The sequence below is a fragment of the Sorex araneus genome, chromosome 1 (assembly GCF_027595985.1).
Source record: "Sorex araneus isolate mSorAra2 chromosome 1, mSorAra2.pri, whole genome shotgun sequence".
Taxonomy (NCBI): Eukaryota; Metazoa; Chordata; class Mammalia; order Eulipotyphla; family Soricidae; genus Sorex; species Sorex araneus.
In genome coordinates, this window is record NC_073302.1 from 401,335,565 (window position 1) to 401,358,312 (window position 22,748).

Consider the following 22,748-nt stretch of genomic DNA (forward strand, 5'->3'; position numbering starts at 1 on the left):
GGCACTTCACTTTGAACTTGGAAGAGCTAGGTTCCAAAATTCCCAACGTGTTCAATAATAGTAATCAAAATATATAGAAACAAGAGACATTTCTTAATAGCTGGAGAACATGCACAAGGCTCCAAATTTGAACCTTAGAAAAATATACCCTCAGTATTATTGAGTATAGCCCTGGTAACCCTTAAGCACTGTGGAGCATGAGCACTCCCAAAGGAGAATAACTGTACCTTGAAGAATAAGGCATAACTATACTAACTTAACTTAAAACTGTGAAGTCATTTCTATGTATCTTTTGTGCTACTGCCAACATTCTTTCCCCCATCTTTACAGCAACCCTAAAAAAGAAATATTAATGTCCCCATTGTACGGATGAAGGACACTGGTGCTTAGTTTAGTAATTTGCCCAAGATTTCATTGTCAAACCTAGATTGGCTTGCTTCAAGTTCTGTGCCATTGATACACTGAATCTTTTATCCTAATTGAATTACCATAAGATACACAGTTACCAGTTGTTCATGATTGCTCTCTCTCTCTTTCTCGCTCGCTTACTCACTTGCTCGCCCTCTTTCTTTCTCTCTTCTTTAGGGTATTATGGTTTGAAATACAGGTACTGGAAGGTTATAATGTTTATATATTTTTCAACTTTTCAGCACTCAGTTCTTATCCAGAGTGATCATTTCCAACTACCATTGTCATAGTTCTCTATCCTAGCTTCCCTCCCCCCACCATCACCTGAGGCACACTTCCAACCCTGGACCATTCCTCCTGGCCCTTGTTTCCACCATCCTTGGGTATTAGTCTCATAATTTTTTTTATATCCCACAAATGAGTGCGATCATTCTATGTCTGTCCCTCTCCCTCTGACTCATTTCAGTCAGCATGATACTCTCCATGTTCATCCATTTATATGTCAATTTAATGACTTCATTTTTCTTGATGACTGCCTAATATTCCATTGGATCATGAATCACAAAATCCCCGTTAATCATCGATTTCTCGAGCGGGCTCAGTAACCTCTACATTCGTCCTTTCCCTAAGATCTTAGAAGTCTCTCTCGACTAGGCCCTCCCAAAGATGTCGCACTGGAGGTTCTTTCAGGGTTGGGGGAGTGAGATCCAGCTTGTTACTGGATTTAGCATATGAATACAGCATGGGAAGCTTGCAAGGCTATCCCATATGGGCAGGAAACTCTCAGAAGCTTACCAGTTTCTCCAAGAGGGAGAAGCAGGCTACAAGATATCTTGCAGCCACTTTGCAGCCATGTGCTTCTGGGAGCTTGCTTTTAAGTCTCTGTATGTTAGCCATTGATGGAATTACACACAATTGCGTTCCTCTGCCAGTACCTTCATGCGTGAGGACTGTCCGAACGTGTGGAGAGGGGCCTCGAGCATGGCTATAACTAGGTTCCAGTGGTCTTTGGCCGCAGGGAGCTCTGCTCGGGGTGGGGAGGGAAGCTGGAGCCCATCCCCTCCAAGGGGCCCCAGGGAAGTCAGCCAGGCGTGCGGGCAAGAGACTCTCTGGAATCTCCAGATTCCAGTGGATACACTAAATCTTATGGGAAAAGGAGAAGTTAGATTCAGTGCTGCTTTTGAGAGAAGTTCTATGTATGTCTAAAGCAAAAAGTCCATATGGCAATGCATTCAAAGATGAAGTTACAGATATACATATGGAATAATATTTCCTTAGGTAATAGGGAGATTGCGAAGGATCCTCGAAACCACCCTAGGAGAAAAGGCTTATAGATGGAACAAGTCATTTGATCTTCAGCCTTGAGTGATGGTCTCATCTTCTTTAAAATAAGGTTAAATGGATAGAAAAAAACTAAAGTGATAGGACCTTGCATGCACAGGCCCTGAGTTCAAAGCTTGGTACAGCATGTTCCCCCCAGTATAAACAGGTATAGCCTCCATTTTCCCTGAGCACAAACTGGGGGGTGGCTCCTATACAAATTAAAAACTTAATAAAACAGAAATAACCGTAATTAAGGTGGCTGTTGTGAGGGTTAACTGAGACATTTGTATGTAGTGCTTAGTTAAGTATTCAGCAATTGTTCATTCTTTTAACCTCTCTCCCTTGTCATGCTTGAATGCCATAGTTGTATTTCTGTTTGTACAAAGAATGAAGATTACATATATGTTGGCCCTCTAGTGGGCTAGCTATAGCTATCTGCTATAGAAGGAGTCTCATGATGTACCCCCTACACAGGATTTCTGCATCCTAGCCCTTCATTCACAGGTTACCATCAATAATTAAGTCCTCTGGCTATTCGATTCACCACACAAACTCTGCTGTTTTGATGTCTATGAGTTGAAGTCTTAACTTTTTGCATGTCTGTTTGCTTTCGTTGGTAAGGTAGTTGTTTGGACCACACATAGCTGTGCTCAGGGCTCACTCCTGACTTTACCCAGAGATCTCTCCTGATAAGGATCCAAAGACCTTTTGTGGTACCTATGATTCAAATTGAAGCTAGCTACATGTAAGAAATGTGCTTTACCTGCTGTACAATCTTTCCAGCCCTGACATCTTATTTTTAGATTATGAGTACTTGACTTCTGTTGATCAACATCAGCCATCCTATATAGTATTTTAGAACTTCCATAAACTATCCTACATTCCAGCTCTTCCATCTAGGATTCTGACTATTAAGAGTGTGGACAAGTATGAAATCAGTGAATTTATTTTACACTTATTTGTTGGATAGGGGTATGTTATAAAACTTAAATGGCACTCTTTTCACCATTCAACATCTATTTCTGAACCACTTAATATGTAAAACTCATCATAAGGAAGCCTACATTCTAGCCAGGGGGTGAAGGGTAGCACCTGTAAAATTTCAGCACAGTAACAGTAACCTGTAATAGAACCTCAGAGAACTCTGCTCTCATACCAGAAGTATGGACTATACATACAGAGGCCAGGCCCAGCAGTGGTCTGACTTCATGCCCAGTGGGACTTTAATCATCTACTCTCTGTGGAGCCATACATATGTTCTCGCAAATGACTCTGCCCTACTGCTAACCTAATTTGAAATTTTATTTTTCAGCCACATAAATAGAAGAACACAGTTTGAAAACCCTGTCCTGGAAGCAAAAAGGAAGCTACAGCAGCATAACATGCCCCACACAGAACTTGGACCAAAGCCCCTGCAGGCCCCCGTTTTCAGAGGTGTGTACCCTGTCAACACACAAAACTCCCAAAGGAAAGCAGCCTGTTAGCAACTGGCATGTTCAAAAAACCTTTAGCTTGGACTGGTTCTGGTAGTTGATTTGCTTTCTCCAAGCCCCTCCATTAGCTCTAGCTGGGCATTTGACTTTTTCTAAGTTCATGCATTTAGCAAACTTGGACTTAAGATAAAGCCCTGGGTTGTGGTTTATAGGAAGATAGAGCATGTTTTGCGCTATGAATGGGTTTTGCTAGGGCTATTGCAAACTGCATAAAGACTCATAAGTTTGTCCTCCAAAGAGAAAGCACAAGTATGAAGCTTATTCTCCTTTGTGACAGTAGACAGCGCCTCATCGACGTTACCTAGGCCCAAATCCACCCGCCCGCCCACTGGCCCAGGGAGGTCACGCAGCGTGAACGACTTGTCTTTCTATTGGTGTGGCCACGCGGGGAGACCCTGGCGGTTGGGTATGTCCCAGGATACTCGTAGCTGTTAATCACACATCAAGTCACGTAGTGGGATGAGATGCTACACAAATTTCTCACATCTCCGTGGGCTCTTACTCACAAATAAAAGCGCGGATTCCATACCACTATAACACAATTACGATGTAAAGGTCGCCCAACCAGAATCTCGCCAGGGGTAACCTTTTCTTACACAAAGGAAGCAAGTGAAATAATCATAGGCTTTTTTTCATTTACATCTGATAAAGCAGGAAATGTAAAAGAAATATAGAAACAGAAATCTTGACCTCAATTATCAATCAAGTTATATGTGGCCTGTAAGTAGACAAAGTGTGTCTACTTTATCACCCAAAATTGTAAAAGCTAAAGTGTTTTACAGAGTGTCTAGCTAAATTGCAGCATACAATTTGACTATAAGAAATTTCATATCATTCAAAATGTAATAACTAAATATATATATTACTAAATATATAAAAACTTAATTGAGTTAGCACTTTTGGTTGACATTGGTTCTATTTCCTACTATGACTATTATTTTAAAAGCATCTATACATGCTTAGAAATGTGCTTATTACACCTAGAAAAGCATATTTTATTGCAAATTAGTGGCCAAACCTATATGAGCAGGTTCAAGTTCTTTTTCGATTATTTTAGTACATGTTCATAATTTGTCAGTGTTTTGTTAGAAAATGTGCTACCTTTACATTCGTAATTATGCTTAGAAATAGTGGCTTGCCTCTTGCTCTCATTTTAGCATAACTGAAACACTGTCAGGTCAGTAGAAACTGATTTCTCTGATTATCTTTATAGTCTCTCACAATAGAAGCATAAGTTGACTTGGTCCCACATCCAGGCATTCCTCCTAAATAATTTAGATCCTTTCATATGCAGCCACATTTTATGGGTCCTATTTTTCAAAAAACAAACTTTTGTACAAAAATCCAATTTCAGGAGCCAGGGATATATCTCAGTGGTAGAGCATTTGATATGCATGTGTGAGGCCCCTGCATTCAGTTCCCAGCACCAGAAAAATAGAAAATAAATCTTTAGGGGCCAGAGTGATACAGTTACTCACTATCTATTCGGGCATTTTCTTTACATGTTGCTGATCCAGGCTTGATCCCCTGTATTGATCCCCTATATTGCATCCCATATGGTCCCCCAAGCACCTCCAGAAATAATTCCTGAGTGCAGAGCCAAGAGCATCACTGGGTGTGGCCCCCAAACAAAACTCAAACAAAAAGTATTTTTTTAAGCTTGTTTTGGTTTCTAACTCTGTCCTTTAAGGATGCTGTAGGTTCTGCCACTCATGTATACCTCCTACCTCTCCTGGACTCTCTCAAAACCAGGGGAACATTTCCAGAGGTATCAGGATGGTGGCATTCCCTTATCCAAAGACTCTTGACAGTTGATCCAGCCCCTTTTAAGTACACTGTCTGCACTGCACTGTTATCCCATTGTTCATTGACTTGCTTGAGCTGGCACCAGTAACGTCTCCATCGTGAGACTTGTTGTTACTGTTTGGGCATATTTATTACACCACGAGTAGCTTCCCAGGCTCTGCCATCTATGCAGGATACTCTCTGTAGCTTACCGGGCTCTCCAGAGAGGGATGGAGGAATTGAACCCAGGTCCACCACGTGCAAAGCAAACGCCCTACCCACTGTGCTATGGCTCCCAACCTACTTTTGTGTGAATAGAAATATTTACTTAACAGAAAGTGACTCTCCAAACCTGCAAACGCTTTTGTTTCCCTGGATGTTTTGGACAGCCCTCTCTCTGTCTTTACTAAGTATTAAGGGTTTAATGCTCACAGTCACCACTTGCTTCTGCTTCTGCTAGAAGATCCCCCACATTCATGTCCACGATGACTGCTTGGTGACTGGCTCTCTCCGATATGAGAACCTGCCCTAAATATGCTTTTATGTCTCTTGACTTACATTGGCCAATGTAGAAAAACCGCTCTTTACCCGGGACGCCTCCCAGTTGAAGGGAACATTCCTCAGCACCACCCTCAAGAAGAGCAACATGGGCTTTGGATTTACCATCATTGGTGGAGACGAGCCTGATGAGTTTCTGCAGGTGAAAAGTGTCATTCCAGATGGACCTGCAGCGCAAGATGGAAAAATGGAAACAGGTAAGTCCCAGAATGCTTTAGATGTGCTTTAGAAAACAACTTTATTTTTTTTTAGAGCAAGTATGAAGAGCTATTTTCCCTGTTTTTAATTTGAAAGCCAAAGGTCACTTCAAAAAGACCCAGGAATTATGTTTATGACTATCTGTTTGAAGTATTCTTGAAATAGCTTTATGTGCCATGGTTGTCGGTTCTTTTTAGACTCGTACCTTCTGTTTGCTGGATTCAGTGGCCTCTTGGGACTATCACTTTTGCAATTTATTTCTAGAATGCCTTCTTAGGGATGTAATTAACATTTCATACTTTTCTAATTTATATTCAACCCAACCATTCATATTTTTAAAATCTGTATTACTCTTACGTTATTCTCAAGCTAAGTCGCTCAGGTTAGATTTTTAAATATGCATGACCATTTCATAGAGAAAAATGTTAAAAGTTATTTATCTTTATCTGTCCTCACACAAAGTTTTAATATATGGGGTTCTTTAGTCCTTAGAAATGAATTTTTATAGGCAATTAGTGGGTTATCTATGCAAATTATAATCTAGTTTAACATGGAAATACAGGGACAAATTATAAGAGTAAAAATAAATTTGATGTTTTATACAAGAGAGACAAAAGTAATAAACTAATTGATTTTTTTCAGTCTAATTTTAAATTCTCCTACTTGGTCCATGACCTTGGACTGACCCCATAAATTATAAATACTTGTTTCTTCCAGTAAAAAAATAAGGAAAAATTAAACTTAACTTTGTTTGCTTAAAATGCTGAATCTTGGTGAAACTTGTGTTATTACTTTTGAAATACTTTAAAACCAGCATTAAAACATGTAACATCTTTAACTCCAAAGAAATGTATCACCATTTCATATTTTTCACAAATTTAATTTAATTTATGCTATCAACTTGCTAAAGTTAATGGTCCTAGTATATGCATTAATTAGATAATGACTTTTAAGGAAATAATACTTCATCTTTATGGTCTATACATTTATTAAATATGAACCCGTTATTTTTAAGTTGTTTGTTTCTGGAGAAGCAATATAAATTGATTTTCACCTGAAATTTTCAGCTTAGAAGTCAATAGTATTATATTACTATTTATTAAACCATTTGTACAGAAATAACCACTTGATGTGTATGCTTATCACTACCAGTCACTATCAAGTTACTATACATTTAACAGATATTACAAATGCTTAAGAGGTTCAAAACTAACTTATTATATTTTCTTTTCTTTTTTTTTTGCTTTTTGGGTCACACCCGGCAATGCACAGGGGTTACTCCTAGCTCTGCACTCAGGAATCACCCCTGGCAGTGCTCAGCAGACCATATGGGATGTTGGGAATCGAACCCAGGTCGGCCGCATGCAAGGCAAATGCCCTACCTACTGTGCTATTGCTCCAGCCCTATATTTCCAAGTGTTGTAAACATCATGTACAATTTTCTGCAAGAGTGAAATAGTACAGTGGGTGAGGCACTTGCTTTTCACATGGCCAATATGGGTTTGATCTGAGGTGCTCCTTACAGTCTCCTGTTCACCACCAGAGTGATCCTTTACAACAGAGCCAGAAGCAAGCCCAGAGCATCAATAGGTGTTTCACCCCCCCTAAAAATTTAATTCTGCAAGAGTAACTTAGCTACCAGCTCATCTGTTGATATTTTACTAAGAATCCCCACACCTTCACATTAAAAAAAATTAGTGGGAGACATCAGGTGACTCAATTAAATCATCAAACTGACTACAACTTAGAATGGAAGGACATCGTGGAGTTAATTAAGTCTCAGCATAAGGAGGATCTCAGGTGTTAAAATGTTTGTGAAATATTAAAAGTATATTTCTTTACATAATAAAGAATCCAATTATTTTTATCCTTGATCCAACCCACTATTTTATGCTGTTTCAAAACTAGAAATGATTTTTTTTCATGTAAACCCTTATATTTCTCCACAGCAATGCTTTTCCCCCTACTTTTTTTTTTACAGCTTGCCACACCAGGCAGTGTGTATTTATTAGTTTTATTCAACTTCGAACTCTTTCGTTTAGAATTTAGCATAACTTCTTACTTTAAGATAGGTTCAAAATAGTCTCCAATAAAAAAGACTTAATATTTCATTTAATTCCCTGTTTCCTTTTCCATTTCTCTATTTATTTTGAGATTGTCTCAAAATAGCTCCCAATAAAAAAGACTTAATATTTCATTTAATTCCCTGTTTCCTATTTCATTTCTTTATTTATTAATTGGATGAACACATTTCAAACCTGACTCTTTCACAATTTCTTGCAGTACACCAGAATTACAAAAATGGATGTCAGGGTCCCAAATATGAAAAGGCTGACATGTATGTAGAAAGGCTTCAGGTATATAACAATATGTCTGTAACAATCAAGTGATGGCAAAAAGTTGAAGAGATGGGAAAGTGAGAAATGAAAATGTTTTAAGATAAAAGTATGCTGCTATCATATTACTGGATTTAATAAAGATTATATTTTCTCTCACTGTAAACAATTTAAAAGGAATAATACTTATAAAACACTTAAAATATTTCTGTGAAATAATTTTTGTATTATAATTATTTATTTACTTGTCTTTTTTAAAAAAAATTATTGATTCACTGTTAGATATGGTTACAAGCTTTCATGTCTGAGTTACAATATCACACAATGATCAAACACCCATCCTTCCACCAGTGCACATTCCCCACCACCAATATCCCCAGTATACCCCTACCTTTCCCACCCTTCCACTGCCTTTATGGCAGGTAATATTCCCCTTACTCACTCTCCACTTTTGGGTATTATGGTTTGCAATGCAGATACTGAAAGGTTATCATGTTTGGTCCTTTATCTACCTTTGGCACACATATCCCATCCCAACCGATTCCTCCAACCATCATTTTCTTAGTGGTCCCCTATTGTGAAATAATTTAAATTACATGTAAATACGTTCATTTAGTTATGGAACATCCCATAAGTTATAGTGGATGGATGGCTTTGTATTTTGATTCTGCAAATATTTTTTGAGTGTCCATATGTTCCAGACATTCAGTTAATTATTAGGCCTGCAAAGGCATGTTTTTGTTTTCAAGAATATTACACCTTTGACATAATTATTACCAGATTAAGGATATTTACATCAATAATACAAATAAGTCTAAATAATACAAATCAGTCAAAATTTTTAAATAGCTCAGAAGAAATGGGGAATAGAAAACCTTGCAGGGAAGATGATTCCAATGGAGTTTTGAATGCTGCATAGGCCTTTGCTGGATGAGCAAGAGAAGAAATATATTGGAAGATGAAATAAGAAATGCACAGGCAGAGCAGAGGAGAAATAGATAGAAGAACATCCAAATGTTATCACAGTGTGTGTGACTATTTCACTTCCAGTGGACTATTAGAACTATTTAGACTTATTACACACACCAACAAATAATACTTATATATCATCAAATAAAATTCAGATATAATAAATTTATTCATTTCAGTATATAAAAACTTTATCATATAATTTTTAACTAGTTGGTAGACATATGAATTTATTCCATGACTGCTATTTTCTTTACTTGTCTTTCCCTAGGGTCTGAAGTAGTGCCAGATAAATATCAGGTGCTCAATAAGTACATGTTGGATGGATGGATGCATGGATGAATGGATGGATGAATAGATGGATGGATGGATGGATGGATGGATGGATGGATGGATGGATGGATGGATGGATGAATACTCTTAGAAAGTAAGAAGTGACATTTGATTTGACTGACTTCTGCTTTTAGTATAGCATAGTTAATGCCAGTTAAACTAGCAGCTTACATCAAAGCAAAAACAAATCAATTTAACAGATTGCAGATGAAAGTAAAAAGATAAATAAATATTTATGACACATTTGATTTCTCTTAATAATAATTTTATATAAAAATTAACCTTAATATGTAGAGGGTTGGGGAGGGTTTGGGTCACACCTGGCAATGCTCAGGGTCACTCCTGGTTCTGCACTCAAGAATTGCTCCTGTTGGGCCGGAGCAATAGCACAGTGGGTAGGGCATTTGCCTTGCACGTGGCCGACCTGGGTTCGATCCCCGGCATCCCATATGGTCCCCCAAGCGCTGCCAGGAGCAATTCCTGAGTGCAAAGCCAGGAGTAACCCCTGAGCATCGCTGGGTGTGACCCAAAAAGAAAAAAAAAAAGAATTGCTCCTATCACTACTCAGGGGACCAGATGGAATACCAAGGATCAAACCTGGGTCAATTGCATGTAGAGCAAACCCCCACATGCTGTACTATTGCTCCAGCCCCTTGAACTCAAATTTTTTCCAAAATGTTGGCACTGCATATCTAAGCAATTGTTGGAATTTAAAGGGGGGAATGTTGTCATTTGATATTGAAATAAGTATGAATATACTTTGATCATCTCTTCTAACTTAGGTCATTCTAGTTAGACAAAGAGATATCAATGTGTTGTATGAACACAAAGGGAATTCCACTCTGCAGAAAGTTGCCCTAGGAGACTGCACAATAGACTCATGGGTGGAGTGGGAATTTCTCTTTCCCAGACAGCACTGACTTATGGAAAGGGAGGAGAACTGGAGAACAAGAAGACATGGTGTACCTGACTCCTTTCTGATGACTAATTGAACCAATACCAACTGTCTCACTATCTTCCAAACAATCTCTCTTAGAGAAATTAATTACCAGCATGGCTAGAACTGACTTCTGACTACTATGTGTGCTACACATCCCAGCTATCATTTTGTAGGCACCAGAGATTCTAGTAACATTCTTCAAACTACTTTAAAAACAAGATTGATGTAACATTGCTTACACAGAAACCAGAGGGTCTGAGAGTTGTTCATCTAACATATTCAGCTAAAATACTTAACATGATTTTTTATGTTTTTCTCCAGGCCAATTTTTGAATCAGGGCTTGTGATTAACAAATATAAGAGAGAGGAAAGCTAACCTACCTATGAAGTTCTGTAGATGAGGTTGAATTAGAAGTTCATTAGTTATTATTTGCCTTCTAATATTTAACTTTTTAACAATTGTAGTAAGGTAGCAAGAAACTAAAAGCCTGACATTCCCTAGTTCCTTGCACTTCTCCATCTGAAAAATGCCAGGTCATGTCTTTCATACACTTGCTGCTGCTGCATTTTCCCTTGTGATTAAAAAGGCATGGTACAAGATTAACTTTCATATCAGATGAAGAGCTTTTTAAAAATGTAGATTCTTATGCCCCTGATCTATTAATTCAAAATTTCTACAAGTGGTTGTAAGGAGTGTGCATTTATGTAAGTTTTTAAGTTGTCAAGGGATCTATGAACTTGATGAAAAATAGCATTAGATACTTAAACAGAACATATCCGAGAGAGAAATTCGCTCCTGTAGGTCTGCTCCCCGTTCTCCAGCTCCATAGTCCAGAGGCACACTCTTGAATTAACGATCTTCACTCTTTAATTACAGTTTGGGATATGACCTATATTTATTTCCTTTAAAAATAATTGAAAGTGGGGCTGGAGCAATAGAACAGCATGTAGGGCGTTTGCCCTGCATGCAACTGACCTGGGTTCAATCCCTGACATCCCAGATGGTCCCCCAAGCACTGCTAGGAGTAATTCCTGAGTGCAAAGCCAGGAGTAATTCAAGAGAATTCTGAGTACCTCTGGGTATGACCCAAGTAGAAAAAAGATAAAGAAAGATTGAAGGTTTAGTTCTTACATACCTTATCTGCCCTCTTACATTCTCCCTTTTTTAGTGATATTTGCATGACTTTTGCAATATCTGTATCTTGGCACACTTATTTATTGTCACCAGTGGTGTGTTATAACATTCATATAAACCTCACTCTTGAAAAATAAAATAGTTCTGTGAAATTTTACTTTTCCCCTCTTTCAATGTGTAATTTTAAATAATTCTCTTCCTAGAATTATTTGGCCTACTACTTCCTTTTCAGAAATCGTATCTTTAAACTTTCCTCTGTAAGGGAACCAATGAAAGGGTTCACTTTGGGGAACACTGATATTGAGTCTCCTTTCCCTGGGCATCTTTTGTTCTTCTCTTCCTGTTTAAGCTGTTATTCTGCCGTTATACGTCTACCAAACAGAGTATAACTATCAAGATCCATACCATATCCTCGTTCCAGAGACTGATACTCTTTTCATTAGACGTACATTTCTTGTACATCTTGTGGTCTTATATGTCCCATAATTGAAAGTAAAATACTGGAGTTGCTTGGGAGTCCTGTTTTTGTGACAGAGTCTAAAGATTGGTCGAATTTGACCTGAGTTTTTAGTCAGAGACTGAATATGAATGTTCATCCTTGAGAGACCCTTTGGGGATGTTTTGGGAGATATCCTAATTATGTACTTAAGGGAGGTGATGAGAGGAAGATGTAACAATATAGATTTCGTGTACTGGTCGCCGATGTTTCCTAATCCCAAGATTTTACGGTGTTCTGTATAGCAACTGGGAATCTTTCATATCCTAGTTTTCTTCCCCACCAATGCCACAGTAGAACAGGAATGAACAGACTTTCTGTTAAAGGTTAGAAAGAAGATATTTTAGGCATGTGGGCCAGATGACCTATCATAACTGTTTAACTTCTTGTCATGAAAGTAGCCAAAGACATTGTCCAGAAATGAATGTGGCTGTGATCCAAGGAAACTACCTTCATGAATGCAGGGTTTTGCAGTACCAGGTTTTGCTCCATGGGCTATAGCTTGGTCCACTCCTGCTAATAATCTGTCACTGTCACTGTCACTGTCCTCCTGTTGTTCATCCATTTGCTCTAGCAGGCACCAGTAATGTCTCCATTGTGAGACTTGTTGTTACTGTTGTTGGCATATTGAATATGACACGAGTAGCTTGCCAGGCTCTCTGAGAGGGATGGAGCAATCGAACCTGGGTTGGTTGCAATCAAGGCAGATGCCCTACCCACTGTGCTATTGCTACACCTTCGGAATTCAATGAATAAAGTTGCCATCCCTTGATTTTCATTTCATATTCAGAATTCTTGAGCTGTATTGATATTTTTAACAACCCTGCTCTATCAGTATTATATTGACTTTGGGGGGTTTGCTTTATGGGTTTATTCAATTTCAAGTCTCTGTTAAAAAAGGATTGGAGTTGAAAATATGCTAAAGGATAAACATTGAACCAAACATAGTATAGAAGATAAGGCCTTGCAAGCCCAATCCCTGGCACTACATATGGCTCCCCTAAGAAATGTCATGTCAGATGTCATTTTTGAGCATCATGAGTGTAGCTCAAAATCCTTCCAAGGTAGTTTTTTAAAAATAGTAATAAAGTGCATGCCTTTCATTCATGAGGCTTGAGTTCCGTTTTGGTACACACACAAAAACACACAAAAAGAAGTCTTAGGCTCTGTACCCTTAGGTCCCACGAAAGGCTGAAAGCCACTCCTTACAATGGTAACCAGATGACTCCTTTCCCACCTCCTAGAGAGCCTGTGCAGAGAATTGTTGTGAAGGACTGTTTGGGACTATTCCTGGGAACTAACTTTGGGGCTGCTCTTCAGGCCGCTTTCCCAGTAGGACAAACGCATTCATCCTCCTGTTTCTGTGTCCTCATAACCTAGAACATGAAGCTATGAGCAACTTCTCATTCTCTGGAGGTAAGGAAATCTAGCTCGTGGCTGCAGTATCTGAAACTCAGATGCTCCTTTACCTTCCGAGGAAGAGAGATGCTTCGCTGCGGTGCAGCACAGCCACTGTGTGCTCAGTACTCAGCCTGCAGCGAAGGCTTCTCTCGGGGCTAGCCCTCCCGTCCAAATTCTGCAGTTAATGGTCACCTAGGGGGTTCCTAGCCCACACCAGCATGCTTCAGTCCTCCCCATCCATCATTGGCTCCTTAGCAGCTAAATAAAATGCCATGAATGTTAATCAAACATCTCCCCAGAACGAAACGTGTGTGAGAAAACCTGAGAAATATCCAGAAATGCTGGCTGGGTTCTGTTTTCTGTCACATCAAAATGTAGTTCTATCCAGAGCAGCCTGCCTGCCTGCTTTCTTTATTTCTCTTTCTTTCTGTCTTTCTTTTTTCCCTCTTTCCCTCCCTCCCTCCCTCCCTCCCTCCCTGCTTCCTTCCCTCCCTCCCTCCCTCCCTCTCTTCCATTCTTTCTTTCTTTCTTTCTTTCTTTCTTTCTTTCTTTCTTTCTTTCTTTCTTTCTTTCTTTCTTTCTTTCTTTCTTTCTTTCTTTCTTTCTTTCTTTCTTCCTTCCTTCCTTCCTTCCTTCCTTTCTGTCTTCCTTTCTTGTTTTTGGATCATAACTGACAATTTTCAGGGACACTCCTGGCTCTGCACTTAGAAATTACTCCTGGCAGAGCTCATATGACCATACTGGAATCCAGAGATCGAAGTCAAGTCAGCTGCATGCAAAGGAAGTGCCCTACCTGTTGTACCATCACTCTGCCCCCGCCCCCCCCGCAGGCTTCTTGTTAAAATATGAGCACTTTAAAATGTGGTGGTCTCTTTCCCTGACTCTTCTCTGACTTGATAAAACATCCTGTGAATCAGTCAGTGTTTTCATCACCATTTCTGCTACAGCCATATGTTTACATCTAGGGGTGGAAGCGATCGGGAGCTGTGGTCTTCAACCACAGGTCCGTGGACCAGAACTGGTCTGCAGGTAGAGAAAGGTGGAAAACCAATCTATCATGGTGGTTCTAATTGCCAGTGCTTGGACCAGTATGCAGAACAGATGCTGGTGATAAATGTAAAAAGGAGTTGAAAATACTGCTTTCTGATGGTTCCATTTCCAGAAGCAAATGAAGTCACCCGAGAAATGTATTATTTGTTTTATGTGATCTCTCTATTTAGTTCATTATTCTGGAGAGCAAAGCATGTCAAAAACTCAGAAATCTGCCCCAGAAAATCAAGTAGTTCGGAATCTGCTTAACCAAGGAAGAAAAAGACCTCTACAAAGAAAACTATAAAACGCTACTCCATGAAATAAAAGAGGACATAAGGAAATGGAAACATATACCCTGATCATGGATAGGGAGAATCAATATTGTCAAAATGGCAATACTCCCCAAAGCATTATACAGATTCATCACGATTCCTATAAGGATACCTATGACATTCTTCAAAAAAAATGGATCAAGCAATCCTAAAATTCATATGGAAAAACAAACGCCCATGGATAGCTAAAACAATTCTTGGAAAAAAGATGATGGGAGGCATCACCCTCCCCAACCTCAAACTTTACTACAAAGTGGTAACAATTAAAACAGCATGGTACTGGAACAAAGGCAGAGCCGCAGACCAATGGAACAGGGTGGAATATTCCTACACACAACCCCAAATGTATGATCATCTAATCTTTGATAAGGGAACAAGAGATGTGAAGTGGAGCAAGGAAAGCCTCTTTAACAAATGGTGCTGGCACAACTGGACAACCACATGCAAAAGAATGGGCTTAGACCTCGACCTGACACCGTGCAAAAAAGTCAGATCAAAATGGATTAAAGACCTCAACATCAGACCACAAACCATAAGGTACATTGAAGACAAGGCCGGCAAAACCCTCCACGATATTGAAGATAAAGGTATCTTCAAAGATGACACGGAACTAAGCAATCTAGTAAAAACAGAGATCAACAAATGGGACTACATTAAACTAAAAAGCTTCTGCACTGTAAAAGATGCAGTGACCAGAATACAAAGACAATCTACATAATGGGAAAGGACATTTACACAATACCCATCAGATAAGGGGTTGATATCAATGGTATATAAAGCACTGGTTGAACTCTACAAGAAGAAAACATCCAACCCCATCAGAAAATGGGGTGAAGAAATGAACAGAAACTTTACCAAGGAAGAGATACGAATGGCCAAAAGGCACATGAAAAAGTGCTCTACATCACTATTCATCAGGGAGATGCAGATCAAAACAACCACGAGATACCACCTCACACCACAGAGACTAGCACACATCCAAGAGAACAAAAGCAACCACAGTTGGAGAGGCTGTGGGGAGAAAGGGACCCTTCTACACTGCTGGTGGGAATGCCGACTGGTTCAGCCCTTTTGGAAAACAATATGGACGATTCTCAGAAAATTAGATATTGAGCTCCCATTTGACCCAGCAATAGCACTGCTGGGAATATATCCCAGAGAAGCAAAAAAGTATAGTTGAAATGACATCTGCACTTATATGTTCATTGCAGCACTGTTTACAATAGCCAGAATCTGGAAAAAACCCGAGTGCCCTAGAACAGATGACTGGTTGAAGAAACTTTGGTACATCTATACAATGGAATACTATGCAGCTGTTAGAAAAAATGAGGTCATGAAGTTTGCATATAAGTGGATCGGCATGGAAAGTATCATGCTAAGTGAAATGAGTCAGAAAGAGAGAGGCAGACATAGAAAGAGTGCACTCATCTGTGGAATATAGAATAACAGAGTAGGAGACTAACACCCAAGAATAGTAGAAATAAGTACCAGGAGGTTGACTCCATGGCTTGGAAGCTGGCCTCACATTCTGGGGAGAGGGAAACTCAGATAGAGAAGGGAACACCAAGTAAAATGTGGTTAGAAGCCATGCGAGGAAAGGGTGATGCATGCTGAATGTAGACTATAGACTGAACACAGTGGCCACTCAACACCTTTATTGAAAACCACAACACCTAACTAGAGAGAGAGAACAAAAGGGAATACCCTGCCATAGTGACAGGGTGGGGTGGGGGGGAGATGGGGTTGGGGAGGGTGGGAGGGATGCTGGGTTTATTTGTGGTGGAGAATGGGCACTGGTAAAGGGATGGGTTCTTGAACTTTGTATGAGGGAAACATGAGCACAAAAATGTATAAATCTGTAACTGTTCCCTCAAGGTGATTCACTTATTAAAAAATAAATAAATTTTTTAAAAATTTTTTAAAAAAGAAACAGTGAGCAAAATACAGAAAGAGCCCACATAATGGGAAAGAATATTACCCAATACACATCTGATAAGGGATTAATATGCAGGAAATACAAGACACTTGTAGAAGTGTATAAGAAAAAACCTCCAACCCCATCAAAAAATGGGGAGAATAAATGAACAGAAGTTTTCTCAAAAAAGAAATATGAATGGCCAAAAAGGCACATGAAAAAATGCTCCACATCACTAGTCATCAGGGAGATGCAAATCAAAACAACAATGAGATACCATCTCACACCACAGAGACTGGCACATGTTCAAAAGAACAAAAGCAACCAGTGCTGGCGTGGATGTGGGGGAAAAAGGGACTCTCCTTCACTGTTGGTGGGAATGCCGACTGGTCCAACCTTTCTGGAAAACAATATAGACAGTACTTCAAAAACTAGAAATTGAGCTTCCATATGACCCCGCAATACCACATGACTGGTTCAAGAAACTTTGGTACATCTACACAATGGAATACTATGCAAATGTTAGGAGAGATGAAGACATGAAATTTGCTTCTAAATGGATAAACATGGAGAATATCATGCTAAGTGAAATTAGTCAGAAAGAGAGGGACAGACATAGAAGGACTGCACTCATTTGTGGAGTGTAGGGTAGCATTACATAAGGCTGACACCCAAGGACAGTAGATACAAGGGCCAAGGGGATTGCCCCATAGCTGGAAGATTGCTTCATGAGCGGAGTGGAGAAGGCAGATGGAATGGAGATGGAATCACTAAGAAAATGATGGGCTTGAGTGATAGCACAGCGGGTAGGGCGTTTGCCTTGCACGCGGCCGACCCGGGTTCTAATCCCATATGGTCCCCTGAGCACCGCCAGGGGTAATTACTGAGTGAAGAGCCAGGAGTAACCCCTGTGTATCGCCAGGTGTGACCCAAAAACCAAAAGAAAAAATGATGGCTGGAGAAAACAGTTGGGATGGGAGATGCATGCTGAAAGTAGGTAATGGACCAAATATGATGACCTCTCAGTATCTGTGTTGCAAACTATAATGCCCAAAAGTAGAGAGAGAGTATGGGGAATATTGTCTGCCTTAGAGGCAGGGGGAGGGTGGGAAAGGGGGGTATATCCGGGATATTGGTAGTGGGAATGTGCACTGGTGGAGGGCTGGGTGTTTGATCATTGTGAGATTGTAACCCAAACATGAAAGCTTGTAACTCTCACGGTGATTCAATAAAATTTTTTAAAAATTAAAAATTTTTAAAAATTTTAAAAAACTCAGAAATCTTGAGCAATAATTAAATGTTGCTCCAGAGTCCATAGTCTCATCTGGGATCAATGGTTCCATCAGGGGATGGGAAGGGAGGTCCACTAGGCTCACTTGTTGTCTCTCTCTCTATCTCCTTGTCTCCCTGTCTCCCTGCCTCTCTCTCTCCCTCCTCTCTCTCTCTCTCTCTCTCTCTCTCTCTCTCTCTCTCCTTCTCTCTCTCTTTATCTCTCTCTCCTTATCTCTCCTCCTCATTCTCTGCAGGTTCTTCTGGGGCTGGAACGCATAAGGTGGTGTCAATTACTGCCTTCTCTGTGAGGGCTGGGGCTTTCAGGGGCTGTCACCACCTACATGTGCTGTATTACTTGCCCTTAGGAACCTGCAGAGCTTCTGATGGACCCTTAGGGTCCTAGAAGCTCAAAACAGAAAGCTGGAAGTCTCTCTTACTACTAAAGAATAGAGTATGAAATTGTACAGTGTCACTCCTACCCACCCCTGCCCCCCGCCCAAGGCCCCATGATGAAGGCTACTCATATCAGTCTAAATTCCAGGGCAGGGGGCCTAGACTCCACTCTGGGTTGGAAGAAGATGCAAGAAAAAGTACTGTTTTTCTACCTAGCAGTATCCCTTACTTCTTCGTTCCTCGAGTTTATCTCCACGTGTCTGAGGAAATTATCTTTTGACACTCCCTTCTGACCATCTTCTGGCAGAAAAGTGCTACTGATGGTTTCCCTCCCAGCTCTCTGTTTTGCAACAAATAGCCATGAACCATATATAGTACCACAGCCAGATATTATGAAACTAAAATGCACAGTCTCTGGCTTTCTAGCAATAGTACTAGAGGTAGTTGCAGCAGTCGCTTTTAAGATCTAGCAAAATACTGAGACTCAAATTGCTATGACATAATTTTTTAAATGACCTGGCAAGAGAACTGATTTTGCCAACGGAAGGTGAAGACCAAAGGAGCTGCAGCAAGAGGAAAAAGATGAGAAGGGACTTAGTGCTCAAGTGCCGAAGGGAGAGTGACACTTCTGTGATGGCTGTGGTACACACAGTTCATTCCTAAATACTGTGAATTAAACATCAACAATTCTCAACTATACTACCTCCATTTTTTTTAAACCACAGAGAATATTGTGCTTTTAAAAAAATCTCTAAATATTAACAAAATTTCTACCTTTTAAGATAATGGATTTACCGTAAATGCTATAAAAAAATATATGGTTATATTGAAACCAGGAAATAGAACTGAATTTCGAGTCATCTGACCAACACAAATATCCGCAGTATAGAAAGGAAAAAACTTGACTTGTTTTGTTTGGTCCGGGCTGGAGCACAGCGGTTGGGCGTTCGCCTTTCACGCAGCTGACCTGTGTTCGATTCCTCCGCCCCTCTTGGAGAGCCCGGCAAGCTACCGAGTGTATCGAGCCCTCGCGGCAGAGCCTGGCAAGCCAAAAACAGTAACAATAAGTCTCTCAATGAGAGACATTACTGGTGCCCGCTTGAACAAATCGATGAGCAACGGGATGACAGTGATTCAAGTTTTGTTTGGTGAGGGTTCATTTGTGTGTGTTTGCGGGGCACACACAGAAGTGCTCAGGGTTGATTCCTGATTCTGTGCTGAGGAATCACTCTGGGCAAGTACTCAGACTGACTTTACAGGATGCCAGGGATTGAAGCAAAATTAGCCACATCTGGGCCAGCGCCTACCTACTGTACTATGTCTAGAAAAATAAACTGTTTTTGTTACTTCTGTATACACTTATTCTTGTCTTTTTTTCCAAAATATGCCTGTTTTAAAGCCTCACTTTATTTTGTTCAAAGTACCTAATGCTTCTGTTGCTAGTAGTGTTTCTTTCAATCAATAACAGACTATCTCGAGTGCTGCACTAAAAACATTTTATCCATTATCTTCCTTTTATGATGATATATAGATGAAACAGATGCCGCAGTTGACAAAATATTGCGTTTGACTGCAAACTAAACTGTCTCTTGTTATCACTATTACTTTTAACTTATTTTATGCCAAAGTTTCACATTAATTTTTAGTATAATTTCTCGCACCCATCTACAAGCAAGAGGAGAATGTGGATAGAGTGTCCACTCAGTCCAAGAATGGAACTTGAAGTAGCGTTTGTCACTCAGACACTAGGAATGATATGGAGTATCCTTCCCATAAGTATGAAAGCTTGGGCAGAGAAAGTACACGAGGAAAGGCACTTGCTTTGAGTGCAGCCACTTGAGCTAACCCTGGGTTTGCACCCTGGCACCTCTTACAACTGTGTAGGCATCATTCCTAAACACAGAGCTAAAAATAGCCCCTGGGCACTATGGGTGTCTCACACACACAAATAATAATGATAATTGATTAAAATCTCAGTGCTTGTTATTAAATATTTTGGCAATAAAGTAGAGATCATGGAGTTAACATTACATTTTACTGCTCCTTATCGGAGAAAATGGTTAGTTGTCAGTACTTTAGGGATGGATAGATGTTTATCTTGAGTTAGATACATTTGATAATAAAAGGTTGGTTATATTTAAGAAGTTCTTTTCATCTTAACAATTCAACTCTGGAGTCAGATCAACTCCATTTTTGTAAATGAACCTGAGATACCCAAATAGGTGTAAAGGTTTACTAGCTTCTAGTATATAGATTGGTTATGTACTCTTGTAGACAGTGTCAAATTTCTTTATTCATGTGGTCTCACTTACCAAATGAAGCCTTTGGTTTTTCAGAAATAAATCTGCTCTTTATAAAAGGTACTCATTTTTTTATCTGCATCCTCCACCAATTAACATAAAACTTTTTTGTTATTTATTGTTTTTAATTGGATCACTGTGAAATACACAGTTATAAAGTTCATTATTGGATTTCAGTCATATAATGTAACTTGTAAAATTTTTTATTTGCTACCCAGTCTCCACTCCTGGTTGTTAAGTTCTTTGTGGCCAGAGTTGAATCTATGTATAACATATTGATTAAGAGATCCTCAAGGCTTAGTTCACTGGCGGTTAGACAGCAGATATTCAACTTGTTTATTGAACAATTGAATCAACTTTTTCTGTATAGCATAGATCAGATTTCCTTACTGGGATTACTACAGAGACATAAAATGTGCTATAATAATAATATGACTACTTAAGTTCCTCTTAGAAAATTTAGAATTTTTTGGTCTAGCTTAACCAAACATCTCATTAGATGAATTATTACATATAAAAAAGGTAGACCATAATATATAAAATCAATCAACATTGGTCTACATTATATCTGTAAGATTATCTTCCAATAGACTAGATAACCCTTATTCTCTTGGTGGACTAGCAGCTAAAATAGGACACCTTTGTGACTTGTCCCAAAATTGTACCAGGTGACATTTTGGTATGATGTAAAATACTAACTGCTTAGTTAGTCACTTTAGAAAAGTTGGTTACATTTTTTTTATTTGTTTAGTAATGGTCCCTCACATTTTGCTATTATAAATCACTCCAAAAAGTCAATCTCAATTTACCCCCCCAAAAAAGAAATCTAAGAAAGATAACTAAAAAATGTTTGAGACAATGAAAATTGTTTGTTTAAAAGAATATTCCTGGATTAGATGTCTATGTAGAATGTTAATGCCAGTTCCTATGGACTTTAATGTGGGCTGTCAGTACTCAGTGAGTAATTGAGTAATTGTATCTATACAGGCCTATATAGAGAGACAAAAGCAATGTGAGTAAGAAAATGAAAGGCAAAAAAATGTGTCTTCCCTTGTTTCATCAACTAAGTCTTAGATCTTAGTTCATAATTATAAATCTCCACATTCTAAATGAGAAGACTTCACCGAAGTCAATGGGAGATAAATTACTATGCGGACCTTTGTTTATAAGTATAATTCTGCTGGTTTTTGCAAGTTGCCAGTGAAATTAGAGATGAAGTACGCTAGTCTGCAAATATCAAACTTGCTGCAGCTGCAGAAACATTATTCCTGTATCCAATGTAATTAATGTGCCTCTCACATGCTCCAGCTGAGGATTTGCATGAACTGACAAGAACACACATGGTAGATCCTGTTTCAGCATATAATTTACTACTTTGGAAAAGCAACTCTGTAAGGTGAATTTTGCATTTCTTAATGTTAAAAACTATTATGAGGATGGAAGAAAAATTCCACTATTTGTATGGGAAGTTAACAGGAGATGTAAGAACCTGCATGTGTGTGTGTGTGTGTGCAACCAAACTTAATAACCTAGAACTGTCTTTCTCCATATCATCACCTTCCTATTCTTTCTCTCCCTTTTTAATGTGTTGAGTCCGGACATTCTCACTACTCTTGCCTATATTATTTTATTTGTTTTCTCCTTTCCTATTTTTTTCACCTGAGTACAAAAAAGAACACTGGATGGATTTATATCAACTCCAAATTTAATATGAAGCCTTTATTATACTTCTAAGCATAGTACTAGATAAACTACGAAGCATACTGGCATTTTTAGAGCATTTAATGAGTAGCATAACATTGTAACTCTGAATGGGGATATAAATGTTTTGAAGCAATCAAGTACTGAGGTTAAAGTGTGCGAGGGATGTGGGGTAGTAGAAATGTGTATTTGTATGTGTGAAAGAGAGACAGAGAAACACACAGAGACATAGAGACATCGAGAGGGACACAGAGAGGCTAGATGGAGTCCATTCTGCAAGATTTCATCCTGTGTAGAGTGAATAGTCCTAGAAAATAAGGTGCCATAACTTTCTGGTCATTGACATTTGCCTACAGGTTACACCAGTAGTGACAAATGTCATTTCCAACATTACAAAGTAGACCGTTAAGTACAAACTAAAAGATATG

At 39.2% G+C, this 22,748-nt stretch overlaps 1 protein-coding gene across 11 annotated transcripts in view; it reads left to right on the plus strand.

Annotated features, from left to right (window-relative positions):
• MAGI2 (membrane associated guanylate kinase, WW and PDZ domain containing 2) overlaps nucleotides 1-22,748 on the plus strand; it is a 1,445,467-nt gene that overhangs the window by 1,129,034 nt on the left and 293,685 nt on the right. For 7 of the 11 annotated variants that reach the window (XM_055133467.1, XM_055133407.1, XM_055133431.1 and 4 more), the window contains 3 exons: nucleotides 3,044-3,165; nucleotides 3,502-3,630; nucleotides 5,582-5,764. In XM_055133467.1, coding sequence (XP_054989442.1) covers nucleotides 3,044-3,165; nucleotides 3,502-3,630; nucleotides 5,582-5,764 — 434 coding nt within the window. The remainder of the gene's footprint in view (nucleotides 1-3,043; nucleotides 3,166-3,501; nucleotides 3,631-5,581; nucleotides 5,765-22,748) is intronic. The other 4 variants (XM_055133450.1, XM_055133456.1, XM_055133470.1 and 1 more) reach the window with 2 other exon arrangements.